An 18,917-nucleotide genomic window follows, 5' to 3' on the forward strand; every position below is an offset into this window, starting at 1 on the left:
GTCAGTCCTAGCTTCTCCCTAAAGCATGATGACGGAGGCATACGTTTTTAAATATGAGGATTTTTAAAAAAAAAAAATCTTCAGCACTTATTAGTGTCTGAAAAAAAAGTAGTTCAATTGATACAAGTTAAACCAAAAAGTCTTCAAAATGTTATCTGGGAAATGAAAACAATCAGTTCACGTCAGTGCATAGCAGAGAGGGCATTTTGATCTGCAGTAACACAAAGTGTGCAGCAGATGGCAGCGCTGCTGTAATGAGAATCAATCTTTCAAGGAGCTCTTTAGTACAGCTTTCGATGTTTCTCACACATTTCAAAATATCTGTTCTGCATCTATAAATAAGATTTTTTTTGTTTTCCCAAAGCTAACTTGCTGTGGCGTTCCACCACTGAAGGAGATAACACTGCGATAGCTGCATGAAGTCTACAGGGAATTTAGATTTGGCTCTCTATTCCTCCCCCAGAGGGACTTTAGAGCACAATTACTGCTAGAAAACAACACAAGACTCTTACTTCGGGAGGGCAGATGTCTGGGCCTAAAGTGAAGTAAAGTGAAGGACGATGCACTGATTGAATGTGCAGAATGTAGTATGTGTGGAAGCATCTGTAGTATGCTTCCACACAGAGCAAAGGTCTAGGTTTAGATATTGTAAACACGACTTTGAACTGTGTGCGAAGAGCATTTCTCAGCTAGAGCGAAGATGGCTAATGTGCGGCCATTGTTTTGGGTGTAAATAAGCATTTCATGTTGCAATAACCACAGGCAACAATTTGATGACTAATTTAACGAGTAACTGGATTGGTATTCTATGTTGGCTGACTGATCCAACAATTACTAAAAGGACAAAACGTTTTCTTGTAAACATAAAATTGCAAACTGCTGGGGAGTAACTGAGTCACTGTTACCTGAATGTAGTCTGGCACGCCTGTGCTGTCCATCCTGCTGGCCACATTGACCGTGTTCCCCCAGATGTCATACTGTGGTTTCCTGGCTCCTATCACCCCTGCTACAACAGGCCCCATGTTCAACCCTAAGAAAAAACATGGCTGTGAGACATCATAACAGATAGAGGACTTTAACTAAATATTAATGCAGCGTCTGCTCGAACGCATTATTGTTGATCTCCGTTGACTGACATCACAAAAGCGCATCCAAAGAAAACTTATCGGATTTCAAGAGCAATTTTCACTCTCCTCCGTGTTTACCTATCTTCATCTGGAAGTTGTTAAAGGAGTGCTCGTTGATGTATTTCATCTGCTCTCTAAGCCTCATGGCATAATCAGCCAAAGCCAGGATGTGTGAACGGCCCTCTTTATCGTAGGTGGAGTCATTGAGGCCAGAAGCTGCCATGTAGGTGGAGCCAATGGTTTTGATTTTTTCCAGCTGACGGAACCTCTCCTCACTGATAATCTAGGAGAGAACAGCAAAGGACAGAAACAAAAGCAGCATAGCAACAGGTCAGCAGCAGTGGCAGATGGTTACATCTAATGACCACACCGTGTCCAATAAATGTTTCCTAAATTATTGTAACGTGCATTAATTGTTCCTTATATTTCCTTTTGCTCACCTCATCAAAGTCAGCGATGATCTCATTGAGGAGCCTGAGACACTCCACCCCCTCGTTGTTAGCCTCCAGCTCCACATAAAACTCCGAAAAGTTGCTTATGGAGGCAAACATGACAGCAACACACTCACATGACTGATAGTACAACTCGTCATTACGACGCTCCCGTGCAAGGAAGTGGGCAGCTACGTCCTTTGGCAAGATGTTATGGAGCAAGCGGCGATTGTACGCCTGCAGCTCCTCCATGTCCTCCTTCTCCTCTGTAGCCTTAAGTGGGACAGGGAGGGATACGGTTACTTAGTGACGATGTCAGGTGACTGGATTCATGATGTTATTACAGCTGCTAGAATTGGACTTTTCACAGAAGACATTTTGACACCTCATAGTAAAGATTTTGACATTACATTTAGCTCCTTCACTTTTAGTCCAGCTGCCATATATGTGGGCTCAGCAGCACAGTGGCATGGCTTAATAAGAACAGAGCCACTGTTAAATCTAACCTAACATGATTTTCACGCTATGACAAGTCAAACTGCCCACAGTGAAAAATGTCTTTTGCTGAGTTTAAGTATTTTTGGTTTCCCTTTTGTTTATAGTCTATACACGTAATCGTTCAGCCTACCTGCAGCTTCCAGAGGAAGTCCAGACGAGCGGTGGACTCCACCTGCTGGCCGTGCAAGTAGAGAGCCAGAACAAAAACTGTGAGGATTATAGGAGTCACGACCTTTAGGGAGACCTTGGTCACATCGTCGCAGCTGAGGAGGGAAAGATGAGCAATGAATGAGTGTCTTCAATATTAAAACTGATGCATACCACTGTTCTGCAGTTTTATTGGAACCAAATCTGGAAAATAGCCAAGAAAGAGTCATGTCTACAAACTATATGGGCCTCTTAAAGTAGATATAATCAAATATACAACTTAACATACTGCTGCAGAGAATCATTAACAGGTTTTAATTGCCTCAGGAAAAAAAAGAGCATATTTAAAAAAAATAGAACTAAACATGGAAGTAGGTCTATTAGAATATAAATCTTATTTTAAAAAGTAGGCTAATTTTAACCTAATCCACAGTACTGTGACACAATAGAGACTTTTCAGGTTGAAAACTGGGAAAACAGTGACTGTGTTAGCGTTGCCGGTAGGGGACTCACAATTCGTAGGCAATGACCAGCATGTCTGCGTTGTCGAACAGGGCCACCTGAGGCCACTCCACTAGCAGGAGGAAAGTGAGCTGGATGAACAGCATGAGAGCCAGTTTCCCTATGCTGCTGATGTGGAGGAACACAGAGCAGGCCAGCAGGGTCAGCAATACACTGTAGCTGAAATACTGCAGCACAGAGGAAACAGAGACAAAAGGAGGAGGAGGAAGAAGAGAAGTAGATTTAGCTTTAGAGTGATAAGTCAAGATTTCACCAATGCGGAAAAACAAACATGAACATGAAGAACGCACCTATGATTCAGTGTGCATGTGCAAAAGCAAATACGAAAACCCCTTTTCAAATATTGGCTATGTAAGAGCGCTGTGTTCATTAAACTGCCCAGGTGATGATACAAAGTGACGCACACAAAGAGCCACTTCGAACTTCTAACATTCCCCCCCTCGGTTTCATGAAATCTTAACCACAACTGCAAGTGTGCACGTGTGAGAACAGACATTTTTAGTATGAGCGCTACAGAGGTTCAAGCACGTAATGAACCTTTACTTCTCTCTCTCTTTGTCACTAAGAGCAGGCTCTCTCATTCTCCATGTGGGTATCCGTAACAGCAACGAGGTGCTACAGCTGCTCTCACGCCTCGCACTCAAACTGTGAAAACCCCCTCTTCTGGATTGGGAATAATGAAAATGCGTCACAGACAAATATTTTAATCTTGCTGCAAATTACAAACAAAATTCAGTGAGATAGGACACGACTTCTCCTGTGGACACTCTCCAAACAATTCTGTTTCTTAGTGAGTGCTTCATAAAATCTGCCTCCTGGCTCTTATGAAAAAGCGACCGGAGGTGCTCATTCAGACATGAAAGGGACACGTTCAGAGGCCGTCAGAAGGGAACGAATGTCTGAAAGTGGCTTTACAGACACACAGGCTTTTTAAAAAATGCTGTGGAGCTGACCTCTGGAAAAGGGCAGGGCATTGTCTGGCTGGAACACAGAGTCGAACCGTTGCTGGTCAGGTTATAAAGCAGGCAGGAAGTCATTGATGTGTTCAACTCCTTGGCCACACACTCCTTCAGGTTCTCTCTGCTGCATGTAAACTGGCAAGAGAGAAGGAAACAGTTTGTCATTAAAGAGTCAATAATTGGAATCAGTGAGGAAGAGAAGCACATGTTATGCCTTATATTGCAGCACATATGGTGCTGGTTTTAGGAGGCGGTACAACATGTTTGCTGATTATTAAATAACTTTGACCAAGAGATGTACAGCGAAGGACATTTTTGCATAGTTTCTAGTTTTCATTGCTCCTCTCAGGTAAAAATAATGACTATAGGCATGTGTAAATTAACAAAGTCCTAGTAAACAAGGGGAACCTCAAGGGCTGTAAAAAGAAGCCAGGAAGCTTCTCTCTTGGCCAAATGTGTTAATCCTCATGTTAAAATGCTCAGCTACACTTTTCATAGTGTATTTACATTCTGGTACAAAAAAAGGTCCCTTAACCCATTTTTAGTGGACTCATCTCACAAAAAATCTGTCTTTCTATGTGTTGCAGCCCATCTGAGAAGTTTTGTTTAGTGAAATTCATCTGTTACCTATGAACAAATTAACAGCGTGTATGTGTGTCTGTGCTTTGCATCCTTACCGTTCATAAATAAAGCTTGCTAACCAAAGCTTGATAGCATTAGCTGACAACATAGCACTCTGCACCGAGCACTGCGAATACGTTTTAATTCTGGACTTCAAAAATCCAACATGGCACCAACACTCAAGCTTCAAAATGTGTGGTCAGGGGGGCAATGCCCATCTTTTATATAGAGATTTTGCCTTGAGCAGTATTTATGTCAAAATGCTGTATCTGATTATACCCGATATACTAGAAGTTTTCAGTATTCATATAGTCGCGCATGTATGGAGCACATATAAAACTGAATGGATCTTTATAATGATCACATGGAGAAAATATTGATTTCTACAACCTCATCCGTCACAGTGATGGATTATGATTAATTGCCTCTATCCAGCAACATCCATATAGCCAGAATAGTGCTTAATTACTTTATGTTAAAGTAATGTGTAATAATATTTAAAATAATCAGGAAATAAGTATTTCATGATGCAAAAAAGCATCAAAATTAAGACAGTCCATACCATGTTAGCAAAAGAAGAGATGTAGAGGAGGAGGATGGTGAAGACGGCCACCAGTGTGCTGTTTGCTCGAGATCGGACTATTTTCTTGGTCACTGTCTGCAAGGCAGCTGGAAAAAGCTTTGATACAGACAGCAGGGAGAGCATCAGATAAGGGAGAGTTAATGCCATTAGCGATGCTGAAAACATGTAATAATGTCTCTTATCTACAAGAGGAACCACATGAGTGGCGAAGGCCTTTGTTTCGTACTTTGATGCAGGAGTAGATGGCACAGACGAAGAGGATGTTGGCGAGGATGACGAAGACGCTAATGTAAAGACCGAGCATAAGCGGCGTTCTGAGGAATAGATGAAAACAGAGTCATTAAGATGTACAACTCTAATGAACTCCTCATAAACGAATCAAGAGCACATTTCCTGTGCACAATTCAGTATAACTGGAAAAGGCAACTTGTCAAAGAGAACTACTTACTTTGGGAAAATAATAACTTGAATGAAGCAGATACAGCAGAAGACAAAAAGTATGCAGGCCACATATCCCCCGAAACGATCGTCAACTTTTTTAGAGTACTAAAGAAAAGACAACGAATGAGAAATCAGATGAAATGAATTTACAATTTTTTTCTTTTAGGGACGTTTTGGGGTGAATTTCAATTTAATTTTTGTCAAATGTCAACCTTTTTCTCAAGTTCGTCAGTCTGAAAAGTGAGCAGAAACTTCTTGACATGATCTTTCCTCAGCTGGTCAATGCTGCGCGCATCGATGGCCCGTCCGAGAAACTCATCCACCTCATCCTCGGTGTTCAGTGCCTCCTGAGTACAGCGACTGTGAAGTACAGGGAACAATAGGTCACTGTCATTGCTGCGTGTTTGCTTCACTGTGAAAGTGTGCGTGTGTGCGTGTACATGCTTAGACATCTTTGTGAGGACAGAAAATTGGCACGTTACTACCCTAAGTGTGGAGCAATAGCCACTTATGGGGACAAAAGTGCCAGTCCCCACGAGGTTGAAGGCATCGAGGCTCAAAATGTGTTTTAGTGTCAGGATTACAATTGGGTTATGGTTAGGTTTAGGCAAAGGGGAAGTATTATGTCGATTAGATGTCCTCACTAAGACATGAAACGAGCGTGTGTGTGTACATGAGGATGTTGCCCTATGCTGTGACACAGAGGATGACTCAGAGATAACATGGCATTAGTGTGTTTGATGGATCTGACTGTGCAAAACCAACAGTTTACCCTAAAGTTAAACTGCTACAGTGACAGCTGACAAATCAAACACTTGAAACTGGAGCCCACCCAAAAAAAACCCCACTCACTTTTCTTTGCTGGACGCTTCATCGATGCCCTGAGAAAAACAAAAAGAGAGAGTGAAAACAAAAAGAAAAAACAGGATAGAAAAAGAAACAAAGGGAAAGAGATTATCATGTGGTCACAGTACGACTGAAAAATAGACACAGACTCAGACATCTGCACAGCTAATCCCTGTGAGCCAGACTGATGTTTTAATTAATGCTGGGAGGCTTCAAATTACACCCTCTTTGCCCCTAGGGCTGAAACCCTTTGAGATGGAGAAAAAAAAGGAGGAGGAGGGAAAAGAATGTACGAAAGAAAAGGAAATGAGACTTCAAACATAGAGAGAGAGGATGTCAGAAAAAGTGTGTGAAAAAGAAAACATATGCAGCTGCAGACTCATCATATTAGCTCGAGTAGTGAACTAGGAATCCTTGAGAGCCCTTCAGATCAGTACTTCTTCTCAGGTCCTCGTTGTCTTCTGTTACTGTTTGCCACTCAAATGTATTTATTTATTCACAGAACACTGTCTAATATGAAGCCAAAAGTAAGATGGGAACAAATAAGCGTGTACAGCTATGCCAGCAACTCTGTGAGGCTTTACACAGCAACATAAGGTAGGCATGCTTACGTCACGTCACCAATACTTATCTTAATACGCATGTTAGCATGCAAGTCAGGACAAGGGGAAGAATACTCTGTAACAGTAAGCTAAGATGCCATCTGTAAAAACAGTACCATAAAAATGTAGAAATACAACCCAGACAGATGACGCTACGGCTGAAGTGTCACTAACTTTAGTTCTTCCAGTCGCCACTTGAGGCCAGTTCCAAAAGCGAGTCAAATCTCGTCTTCTTGTTAAAATGTCCAACATCACAACTTTAAATAAAGATGTTTGCAACCCGTTATAAAGAATGATTTTGTTCTCCCTTCATAACAATTTTAAAGTGGGAGTGGGGGAGGTCATTTCCTTCAACTATTTGGATTTTCTTAAGCCTTAAAAGAAGAACAGGTGACCTCACAGTAGATATGTCCATCTCTTTTATACAGTCTGTGATACCAACTCTATCCAGATGAAATGTCCACAACAGTATACGCACACATTTTTTTAAACAACCTATTGAAAGTATATTTATAATTTAACTTGAGAGAATGGAGAGGATGAGGAGGTACTGTAGAAAAGTGCATACTGTTCCCTCTGTGTAACTCACCATCTTCTGGTAGGCTTTAGGCTCCTTGTTTCTGTTGAAAGACCTGTCAGGCACCCAACGTGGCATCACTCCCTCTGCAGAATTTGCACGTGTACGCTGCATTTTAGCTATCATGGCTTTCTCTTCTTTCTGGAAGTGAAGAAACGCCAACAGGGTAAGTGCTTTGAAAAATAACGTCTTCTATTCCAGGTGACAACCCATTATATTATTTGTGTGAAATATAGCACTAGTGTGGTATTCAGATGAGGTCAAGCAGATAAGCATGTGTGCGTGTGTGTGTGTGTGTGTGTGTGTGTTTGACCATGCACTAACCCTTTTCTGGCTGCAGCCCAGCACCAAGAAGGTTTCAATGTTGTGTTCCTTCAGGTAAGCATTCCTCTCCCCTCCAAAACCTGGCTCCACTTCATAGTCCCCGTTCAGATACTGCAGTGTCGCTTTGGTGATGTGGATACGACTACACACACGCCCACACACAACATAAAGTGTGTCTTAAAACATAAATCCTATGGAAGATTAATCCAGCACGGTAACGAGGTAATTTGGGCAGGACCTACCCAGCCTTTCCCCCAGCCTCCATTTGGTTGGCAAGGGTCACGTCGTTAGACCACACATCAAACTGCCACTTGCGCAAGCCAAGCACCCCGCAGTGAACGCGCCCGCTGTGAATGCCCACCCGCATGTTCACGTTAACGCCTGTAACCTCTCTCACCAGCCTGCAGATGAACACACACACGAACACTGATGTCAAAAGGCGAGCATCACGTTCAGCTTCACAAAGTCTCCTCAAAACCCTGTGTGCCATCCACAGATAAAATATATGCAATAAACAAAGCCTCACATCAGATCCACATATACACAAGTAATTAGTCAGAGTTAAAAGTAAAGGTTTGAGACTGTTCTAAAGGCTCTGGTCCAGACAGTTTTTTCCAGTCTTGGTGGATAATAATGTCAATGAGAGCATACAAGCTCTGCCTTCAAACCAAAGAAGCCATCCACCTGCTCTTCAAACCTTCTGTTTGGGAGGTGAACCCAATCACTCACAAGCTGGCTTTAAGAGAGCGTGGCTTAAAGGAAGTGGAGCAAAAGCACTAAGGCTAGGCACCTCAGTATAAGATAAAAAGGGAATATTGTCAATCATGCTAATTACTATAGTTGAGTAAAAGGACAAAAAATGGAAAACCGAGCCTAATAAATCGTCTTCAACTTTCAGTGAAATATAACTGTGGCTGTCTTAAGTGTGCATTTTACTCACGAGATAGCTTCAATCATGTCTACTCCCATCTCTACACAGCAGTGGGCGTGGTCAGCACGGGGCTCAGGCAGTCCTGACACACAGTAGTAACAGTCGCCAAGGATTTTAATACGCAGACAGTGATTCTCCTGTAAACAAAGACACAACGCATAAAATGTTAGACCTTCACCTACAGCTGATTCGCAGCATGTAAAATAGATTATAAACGCATAATGTGAATGATTTATAAGCCTCAGCAAAGTTCAATTAGCAGGTTTCACAATGCTTAAGTATCAGTAAATGCATCATTTTCTATTCATCATACTAACTAGGACTGAGACTACAGACTGTAAAGATGCGTATGAACCGGTGGTTCAAAGTTTCGCTATGACAGTAGTGGCAGCCAGCAGCAAAGCTCACCGAAGCCAGCTTGTCAAAGCGGGCAAACAGCTCGTTCAGCGTCATGACCAGCTCCTGGGCCGTGCACTGAGATGCCAGGCTGGTGAAGCCCTCAATGTCTGCAAACAGTATGCTGCAGGAGAGATGATGGGTATGTGGGGAGGGAAACAGAGAGAGGGGAAGCAGAACAGACAGAAGAAAGAAAGGGGAGAAAAAGGAGACACAGAATGCAATCAATCAACATGGTGTAGAAAGAGACAGCATGGTCTAGCGGCTCCCTCCTCCTGTTCAACTATCATGTGAGCAAGAGAAAGAGAGGCAGACATTTGTTCGGCTCTGGCTCGCATCATTCAGGCCAATGTAGGTCACCTCCTCCAGCCCTTCCCTCTGAGAACGCCCCCCTCCCCTCCTCTCTACCCCTCGATCCCTCTGTCTGCATGCCTTTCATTGCAAACTTTTGATAGTAATGAAAGGCGAGGATAAACAACACCCCAGACGAAAGTTAGACATGAAGGCAACAGATGGCGCTGTGACCACTGCGAGGTCATCCAACAGGGACAAACTCGCACTTAATTACAGCGGTCAAAGTCTTGTCTGCGTCTACCACTGTGGGCAAGATGAGGCGATGCCATGATGCACCACTTCATCTGTAAGGGACAGAATTAACAAATAAACAAATAAACAAACCTATAGTATTTTCTCACTGGTGGGAGCAGAGCCTAAAGTTGATGCCGGATGGACATTTTTTTTACCCATATTTTGAGATATGCGTTTTTGCTAACACCACTTTTAGTGAACCAGCTTCCTATTGTAAACAGCAGCATCATGAAAAACACATCAGGAGTAACCAGCGCAGTTTTTGGAAGAAAAAGCTCAGGGCTCAGAACTGAGTACTGAGTATGCCATATACTGTAGTTTTACTGGCAACCCAGTAAAACTAAGGTACTGAAACTTCATATACCTTAGTTTTACTGGTTTGCCAGTAAAACTCTATTATTATTCACTCCTGCAGTAACTTATACTTGGCAGGAGTGTTCTGTTTTAGGACTTCCCAGTCCTTCACACACAGAGAGCAAGGAGAAGCACTGGGAGACATGTGGCTACATGAAAAGACAGAGGCGGCGAGAGATGCAAGAATGGAGCGGCATCAACAACAATAGATATGATACCGATAAGCTCAGAAACAGCATAAAAGGGAGTCGCTCAGATGGACATGGGCTGTAAAGTGGCCTGGAGATGCACTGCGACTGTGAGCATGCTAACGTAGCTTAAAAGGACACCTTAATAACATTTGTGATTGCACAGCTCTCAAGTGAACGATCTCATGTGGGCGAGCAATGGGAAGGGATGAGCTGCTTTAATTACTGCTTTACTTAATGCTTTGCTTAATGCTAAATTTGATTTGTCTTTCTAAGTAACTTTGTACAATGCTTGACTAAATATAGTTTAAAATTACAGACCTGTTAGGGTTAAGCTAATCAAAACACTCTGAATATCTTGAGTTTAGTTGTTTTCTAAGTGTTATTGCCTTTGCAAAGCAACCCAAGTATTTTTTATTTTCAAGTCTTGTGTTGAATTTGGATAATGGGTTGCTTGTGTAAGTTTATACCTTGGTAGGTCAGTGGTGCTGCAACAGAGTATTCTAAGTACATTACCTGTACCTATCTGGGTCACCTATGACAGGAGATCTTTGCTTTAACCTCATTACAATCTCCACGCCACCACAACATGGACAGTGCTGGCTAAACTCTGCTGCAGTACAGCCAATAGAAAGATTCAATCACCTGTTAGTAGTCAGTCATCAGTGATGGATGAGAGTAGGAGGCAGCAAACTCTGAGATCTGTCGGAAATTATTTGCTACAGAAAGCACATCAGCGTCCTGAAGCCAATATTGTTGCTTATGCCGGTGCTGTCAGTGTCAATAACCAGCAACATGCATAATACATGCTCTAAAGGAAATAGCGGTTGGAGGGAATCTGAGGTCGAAGCTAGCTGAGCACTCCCACATTTTTTGAGCCTTATAGTATGTTCGTGCAGAAGCATGTGCGTGCATTCATCTGTCTGTGTTTACCTAACATTGTCGTGTTTTTGAATGTAGATCTTGTGGAACATCATATCTTCTTTCTTGGCACTGATATCAGCCTGCATCTCCATGGCAACGTGATGTGGCAGCACCGACAGCAGTAAGCGCTCCTGAGAGAGAGATAGAGATGACACAAGAGAATGAGAGGACAGACAGAGAGATGAATTAAAACAGAAAGGAAGATATGACAGTGCACGATAAAGAGAGTTCATTCATTTTCAGCGTTTTCCACCGTTGGAGTGTTTACTGAGTCACCCTGGCTCGCTGGGATCTGCGTGGGAAGGTGTTAGTAAATTAGAGTGGAGCGGAGATACACGTTATACTCCAGAACATATTGTTGACCTCAAAAAGGGAGACAAACAAATTAGACTAGAAAACTGAGACACTCATTTGTTGCTCTTCTGCATTTGTGTACATGTCTTTCTACAGGACTTGGTCTCAGCAGGTGTCTCCATGTGTGTGCCTGTGCATACCGTGTGCACATAAGTGTACCTGTTGCTGGTTTTCCCTCTGCAGGTGCAGTCTGGCCTGAATGTATCCTCTAGTCTCCTGGAAGGCCTGTCTTTGGGAGACTTCAGCGGGGTAGTGAGTACAGATCCCGATCATGTTAGTGCACAGGAAGATCAGCATATTGGCACTGATCTGAAAACACACAGACAGACACAAAGCGTGAGGTCGAAGCTGAAAAGAAAACAAAAGAGCATCAAACATGTGCAGATCTTGTCATAATAATTCAATAAACTCTGACTGACCTGGGTGAGGTCATTGAGAGAAAATGATAACATGCTATGTCAGAGGAATTACTGCAAGGCGAAAGATTCCTCAAATGTCTGAGGGGCCGTTAGATATGATCTGGTTAGAGACGATGAGCATGGCCTTGTGTTTGCTTTGCAAAGGATTTTTTCACACTTGTTCTTAATGGCAGAGAGGAAGCCCAGACTTTTTAATGCTATGAATCAGTGGAGACGCGGGAGGATTGTGTCATTCCAGCTTTTTTTCTTAAGAGCTAACAACAATATTGTATTTATTGCGCTGAATCCAATTAAAAGGCAAAAACAGGGAGATTATTCCAGCATTTCAAAAGATGACTTTTGTTAAAATCTAAAATCTCCTGGCAAATAGTACAAAGCAGAGAGACAGAACATCTTTTATGCAAGCGGTAGTCTATCTCAATGCGCAACTTCAGATAGAAGCAGACAGATCCAGTACTGTAACTTCCTTGTGTGTACCCACTAAGTTTAACAATGAGGCTCTGAGAATGCTGTGCACAGTCTGTATAACATTATCTGTGGCTTGAGTAAATTAAGTTTATCGTGTGCAGTTAACTTTGTGGGGTCATTGACCTTAAAGGCATTCCTCTGTGCTGCTCCACTCACTTTTTGTGTTTTCGGATGCGTGCCGTAAGCCAGCGTTTGAGTCTGTTAGTGATTTCTTTTCTCACTAGTCCACAGCCAAGACTGAAGATCAGAAATGGATGCCTTGAGCTCTGGACTTCCCCTCAGCTTAGAAACACGTGGGCATGCACGTTCACACACAAACACACGTCCCCTCCATGTTCAGAAACACACTCCAGCCTGGGAAAGTCACTTGACCTCTGACCACAGCCCGGGGTGCTTCCTCTGAAGATGATATCATCAATAATGAGAACAGGACATGCACGCACTGGACACACTAAAGCCTGAATGTTAAATCTGTCTTAATGACAACACTCTCAGTGAACTTGAAGATTTGAAAACTTTGTGCCATGGCTGGTATGTCGCCAGACCAGTGTGTTTCTCTGTGCATGCTTGTAATGTGTCTTTATCAGACAGTTGGCGGAACAGAGCCGCTGAACTGGAGATAGGGGCTGATTATCTGTATATGTACATTCACTGCATTTTTTAAAGATGTGTCTCCGCCTTTTCAAAAAGCATCACTGCGCTAGCATCCGCACTTCAACCCTCACGCTTGCAGAGTGATGGCAGATCCTCTGCCACTGTCCCCACATAAAGGTTTACAGTGTATACACAAGAACTTACTATTTGTTGTCACGACAAGGCAGAGATAATCTAACAGCCTGTGCTTGAAATGAAACATAACACCATTACCAAAGGACAGTGGCAGGCAAATTCGGTTCATTTTGTTAAGTGGCCCTTCTAAGATACAGGACCTTCTGCAACTAACTGACCGTACTTCTCAACAATGCACATGTTTCAGAGATTCGAGCTTTCCATGTGAGCAATTTTAATCCATATATTATTCCTAGAAAAGAAATTAACTGATAGTCTGGCTATGCACGCATAAAGACTCTCAGTGCAATGATGTGCTGGGATAGCGAGGATAGGCATTTATTTGCAAATAGGATGCAAATGTATGTGCAGCTTTTATTGAAGCTTGCGAAAGCCTTAAAATGCAAGAGGGGACGAGGCATTCAGGACTATTAAAACCTACTGACTACATGTAGAAGGGTAGTGCAATATAACAGCCGGATAGCTATAAATGAGTGAAAGTGAAGTGTGAAGAAACATGATGAACAAAGCTTGTATTAATGCCAACGTATATGCTTAGAGATTAGAGGCAGACGCATTCACAGAGACTTTTGAATAAATCTTGTGCGTGAGCGTGTGTGTGTGTGTGTGTGTGTGTGTGAGAGTCCTTTTGGACTGGCAGCTCTTTGATCCTGAAGCTTGTTGTGTCTGCTGCTGCACTCATATCACCCCGAACTCCAAATCTAGCACAGACCCCCGGCTGACACTACCCTGCCTAAACAGTGAAGACAGAAAAGCAGCTTCTCTCCATTAACACTGAGCCAGTCTCTTTATAACGACTAATCTGGATTTAGAGTATATTCCACTGATGCCTCCTGACCATTTTTCCTGCAGACTTTTGGCTCTTAAAGATGAGCCTGCCTACACATCTACTTAGGCAGGCACTTTTGGCGGTGAAGTTAAAAGGAGACCAAACATTGGCTTATAAGGTGCGGTTCACAGCAAGGTGCTTTATAAAGTTAAAAAAAAGAAAAAAGGATAGCATGCTAATAATCAAATGAGGGAATGGGGATGGAAAAGATCTCTGCTTGGCAAACACACACTAAATCCATTCTATCTTTAATAATATCCCACTGGACAATTCCCTCATGCTCAAGCATGCTGGAACACACATGTGCCCAGATCGAGTTATGACAACAACATCCTTATCCATTTTTTAAGAGATAAAAAGTAACAAAAAGAGATAAAAGTGAGATAAAAGTTCTTCTGATCAATAAAATATAGTTTTGTGGCATTTGACAGCACATCTACACTGTACAGGCATTACTTTTGCTCTTTTAGCTAAGTGAAGGCAACAGTAAACCACAGAGTGGTCATATTAAATTGTAACTATAATCATGGACAATACACAAAAACTAGGACCTGTCAATCACAGATACTAAAATAAGTCAGATGGTTAAAGGCGCTTTTCTTTTGGTCGGTGCTTGGATTCATGCAGTTGTATCTAAAAAGCCTGAAAGAAAAGTTCAGATATTTCACTAACCCTGAGCAAAAAAGCTTAAACTTTAAAAGGCCAAAGTGCTACATCCCATAAGTCAACACTTGGGACACTGACTGCAGTTGACATGGGGACTAAACTCCAGCACATGACCTCCGATAGGCATCTGGAGCTTTTCAAAATGTCTTACAAAGATAAACGGCAGAGCCCAGTCACACGCTGCTGATCATAGCCTGCAAAAACACAAAACAACATGTGGTACCGCTGTAGTAAAAATAGACAATACTGTCCCATTTTGTTTGCCTACACCTGATCTAATCAGCTGTCACTAAACTGTGTAATTACTCATTTAAGAAGGATGCTATTCCTTATAAAGACAGATGTTGCTGAAGGGTGGGGGTGCCTTCTTTGCCATCTTGGGCTCTTGCCATCTGGAATCGGAGCTTTGTTTTTGTCATGACTCCGGCCAAACCAAAATTGGTCTCAGGCGACCAGTGAGGCCACGGAGTAATCTTTGTGAAACGCTGAAGCAAATTCCGCGAAGCTAAATAGAGCTGGACCCAGGCCGCACATCTGCCAGATAAACAGATCCTGAATTAATACTTACATGAGGAAAATAAAACACGTGGAAAATCTCCCAGCTATCCTGGAATTACTATAACAAACTAACCGCCAGCTTAAACTACCCGCTCACTTCTTTTAATACCAACAAGTTTTTCCACAAATCAAAACACTGTGAAGCTTGTTTGTCCCTCATTTTCAATATCTCATCTTTCAATTTACTGTTAGCAGGCTGAACTACAAACTACCAGATAATATTCCTTGTTGAGTAAAACATACAGTACAAGTAATGTGCTGTAATTACACTAATCTTCTTTTGCCACTTTATGTTATCTATGGAAGCTCAAGACAGACATGAAGAAAGTCTAAGACAGCAAGTGATATCAAGTCAGTAAAGTCATAACGATTTTAAAGAAAAAATAACAGTAAACGAGAGACACATGGATTGGTAAAGTTGGACACAAATAAGAAGGGAGTGGTTAATGAGAACATTGATGTTCCCTCAACAAAGAATAGCAGACACACAACTTTTAGCAATTACTTCCTTTTTGTTAAAAAAAAATTACATCATGTAACATCTCCAGTTTGGGTTTGCTCCAGGACCCTTTATTTTCCCCCCATTTCCTCTCTTCCCCAAGATTTTCTGTCTCTATAAAAGTTCAGAAGTGTTACGAGCAAGTAAATGGCTCATGACTACTGGAAGTTATATTCAATTTAAAGATGCAGTCAAATTAATAAAAATTAAAGACCATAAAAAGTGGAGACTGTTCATTTCTTGGTAATTGAGCAAACTCACAAATTCAGCAGAGGATCACACAAAGCCCCCCCCCTCTTTTTTGTAACCATTTTGTCACCATTACCATAACAACTGCTGTTCCCATTTACTTGCTGAATTATCACTCATTACGTAAAAGAATTTTAGCTCCAAGTTGTGGTTCAAATCGCACAAGCTGCTGTGTGTCTCCGTTGCTCAGAGGTCTGGGGTCAGTGTGTAGAACTAGACTCAACCCTCTCCTTCCAGCTTTCCAGCTGTGTCCTTGCTAACCCTCCACTTCCTGCCTGCTCAGACCCTCACAGGCACAGCTGCAATTAAAACACGGCAGCTGAAGGAAAACAGAATCTGACAATTAGACTATCCAACCAACCAACCAACCGGCAGTTCACTTTCCTCCTGCCAAAGACTGAGCTGTGTGACAGAGGTCAGACCTTGAAGTGTGTGAGTATGAGCTGAACATCCAGGAATTCCCGCTCGAGCTTCTATTTCATCTCTGTTTGCACATAACGTAAAACATAAAGGCCATTGCATCTCTAGAGAGACCAATGTAACATTAATATCGAGGCATTGCTCAAAAGAAGGAAAATGGCTCTGTAGTGCAAATCCAGAGCACCGTGTTTGTGTAATACATGGTAAGTTTGTTATTTTTTGGGTAAGACTGTCTTTAGTCTGGAGTGAGAGAATTAAAAGGGGGAAACATTACACAACTTTAAAATAAATGTGCACAAAGGTCAAACTAAACACGCATGAGTTCAGTTTAACTGTTCAGTTATATAAGCATGTGCTCGCCCACTGTCCCGCCCTGCTCTCGCCCAACAACATCACACACCGCTGGCTTTTACTAAGTATGCAGATCAATACTGGGACAAGAACAGGTTATAGTTTAAACAGTGAAGACTTGTCTTTCACCACTTGCTCGGTCAAGGATGAGCTGATACTGAACTCATGCATGTAAGACATTTGCCTCCTGGGCTGATTTCTGGAAATGCCATGTGGCACGTTTATGAAGCCTAAAACATGAGCATCGTTTCAGAATTTGAGAATAGATGTACAAGTGAGTACGATTTTAGAGAAACGCAAAGAAATGTACAACAAGAAATGTCCTGGTCACCTCTGTCCATTTCAACAGGAAGCGACTGTTTATTTTATCTTCCATATTCACAGAAGTTATATAATAATTAAACTAGAAACATAACATAAAACATAGATTTTCTGAGCTTTTTGCACGAACACAAGACAGAGCTCACCTTGATTTGGATTAAATCTGATGATGTGAAATTATAATCATGGGCCTGGGGTATTGTTATTATATCGGATGACATTCACTTAAAATGTGAAAAAAAGCATACTCAGAGGCCCAGTCATTTAAACCTAAAATAAATCTATACAAACTGGATGACATGAGCTAAAAGATCTGCTCTGGTCAGCTGGAACACAGTATTGCACAGCACAGCGCATAAATGAGGATCTATGTAGTCTATTACATTCGACATGTGTTCTTCCTATTTTATTAGAAAGAAGGTGTTGCCTATTTGTACACTGATAGCAAACATGTTATTACAGCTTCACCCTATCAGTACCTCCTCACTCCAGCCTGACATATGTCGCCTCTGTTACAGTTTTGTAACTGTAACCAAGTTAGCCAGGATAACAGGACAGTTGGCTAGTGTAACTGTGACCTTTGACAGAGACCCATTCACCTTCCTGTCACGAACACTGGGATCGGTCCTGCACTCAACAATATCCAGAGTAAAACCGCCTTTAAAAGCTTAGGGGCATACATGCCGCACAGATGCACATTTAACACCACTAATGGATTCCTAATATATATCTCTTGGCTGTCAGCCATGGCAGTTCAGCCTCAAATCCCTGTATTTACTTTTGCAGGGAGCCAAGTTGTTAGTAAACCATGAACTGTTATTAGAAGCCTGCACTTCCTCCTGCCTGACTCACACAGCTATTATTAGCCTGGCTATTATTTCCCTTATCACTCTCTGTATTTTAACAGTAATGTTTCACTTATTGTCAATCCTAATTTCTCCCACCCATGGTGATAAAAATTATCCGGGTTCACATTGTTGCCTTTGGCTGTAATACAATAACTGGATGAGTCACAACTTTCTCACTCTCTGATAGGGTGGCGTCGGGAGTAAAGGGGGTGAGGGGTGGGCGGGTGGGGTCTTTTATTTCAGCTACTGAATTGTTTGGGAGGTGAAGTACCTGACGATGAGTTCTCACCATCTGACAGCAGCAAAGGGAGGGAGGCGCTCCGAGGCCTGCAAGTGAAGCTGATAGACAGATCGTGTATTGCACTTACTGTGGCCAATGCAGTAAGTGCAATACTATGACTGCAAAACACGTATGTAATGCTGGACATGCGATTGGCTCCAAACAGCTCAGGCTGAAAATGAAGGCTTAAGTTTTTCTGGCTGCTCATTTAAGTATATGAACAGCAGCAAATAGTAGAGTGGTGTAAAAAGTGTTGGTATCCTATGCATGAACACATACTGAAGTCATGCTCACTATGTCTTTAATGAAATCTTTCACCATGTCTGATCATTTTCAAATGATGTAATCTGATTAGTTATTTACACAGGGTCATACTGCTGACATGTTTAATGTTTTAATGACTTTGGCAACAATACACATCTCTATTTGTCTCATGATCATGCGTGAATAAAAGTGCAGTCTGACTGACTGAATAACGTGGCAGAGCTATGGGGACACTGACTGACTTTACATCCATGTCTAACTTTGTTTTGGGCTTTTCTTTGTTTGTTTTGTTTTTCTGTACTTAACTTGTATTGTATTTGTAAGTGCAAATGTGTAATGTGTAATATTTTTGAACCGATGACTCAAGAACATCCGAGCATCACAGCTGGTACCATCTAAATTCAAGACGATCTCTATAATTTTCATTTAGCAGCAGAGAGCAGAGGCTGTTCCCTACACGTGAATATCAGACATAGCGCCCGTCATAATTCAAAGGGTTAAAGTAGCTGAAGTTGTAGCTGCTTTTGGATTTTCTTATGCAAC

At 42.0% G+C, this 18,917-nt stretch overlaps 1 protein-coding gene across 4 annotated transcripts in view; it reads right to left on the minus strand.

The window, feature by feature from the left end:
* The window catches only part of adcy6b (adenylate cyclase 6b), a 31,970-nt gene that overhangs the window by 1,986 nt on the left and 11,067 nt on the right, over nucleotides 1-18,917 (minus strand). For all 4 annotated transcript variants that reach the window (XM_040047484.1, XM_040047487.1, XM_040047485.1 and 1 more), the window contains 18 exons: nucleotides 11,573-11,722; nucleotides 11,069-11,190; nucleotides 9,018-9,129; nucleotides 8,619-8,746; nucleotides 7,921-8,079; nucleotides 7,679-7,820; nucleotides 7,367-7,495; nucleotides 6,182-6,210; nucleotides 5,542-5,689; nucleotides 5,337-5,434; nucleotides 5,115-5,202; nucleotides 4,868-4,984; nucleotides 3,679-3,819; nucleotides 2,717-2,892; nucleotides 2,187-2,319; nucleotides 1,568-1,831; nucleotides 1,206-1,410; nucleotides 906-1,030 (listed from right to left, as the gene is read on the minus strand). In XM_040047484.1, coding sequence (XP_039903418.1) covers nucleotides 906-1,030; nucleotides 1,206-1,410; nucleotides 1,568-1,831; nucleotides 2,187-2,319; nucleotides 2,717-2,892; nucleotides 3,679-3,819; nucleotides 4,868-4,984; nucleotides 5,115-5,202; nucleotides 5,337-5,434; nucleotides 5,542-5,689; nucleotides 6,182-6,210; nucleotides 7,367-7,495; nucleotides 7,679-7,820; nucleotides 7,921-8,079; nucleotides 8,619-8,746; nucleotides 9,018-9,129; nucleotides 11,069-11,190; nucleotides 11,573-11,722 — 2,466 coding nt within the window. The remainder of the gene's footprint in view (nucleotides 1-905; nucleotides 1,031-1,205; nucleotides 1,411-1,567; nucleotides 1,832-2,186; nucleotides 2,320-2,716; nucleotides 2,893-3,678; nucleotides 3,820-4,867; nucleotides 4,985-5,114; nucleotides 5,203-5,336; nucleotides 5,435-5,541; nucleotides 5,690-6,181; nucleotides 6,211-7,366; nucleotides 7,496-7,678; nucleotides 7,821-7,920; nucleotides 8,080-8,618; nucleotides 8,747-9,017; nucleotides 9,130-11,068; nucleotides 11,191-11,572; nucleotides 11,723-18,917) is intronic.

Source organism: Simochromis diagramma, unplaced genomic scaffold (genome assembly GCF_900408965.1).
Source record: "Simochromis diagramma unplaced genomic scaffold, fSimDia1.1 OVJJ01000387.1, whole genome shotgun sequence".
Lineage (NCBI taxonomy): Eukaryota > Metazoa > Chordata > Actinopteri > Cichliformes > Cichlidae > Simochromis > Simochromis diagramma.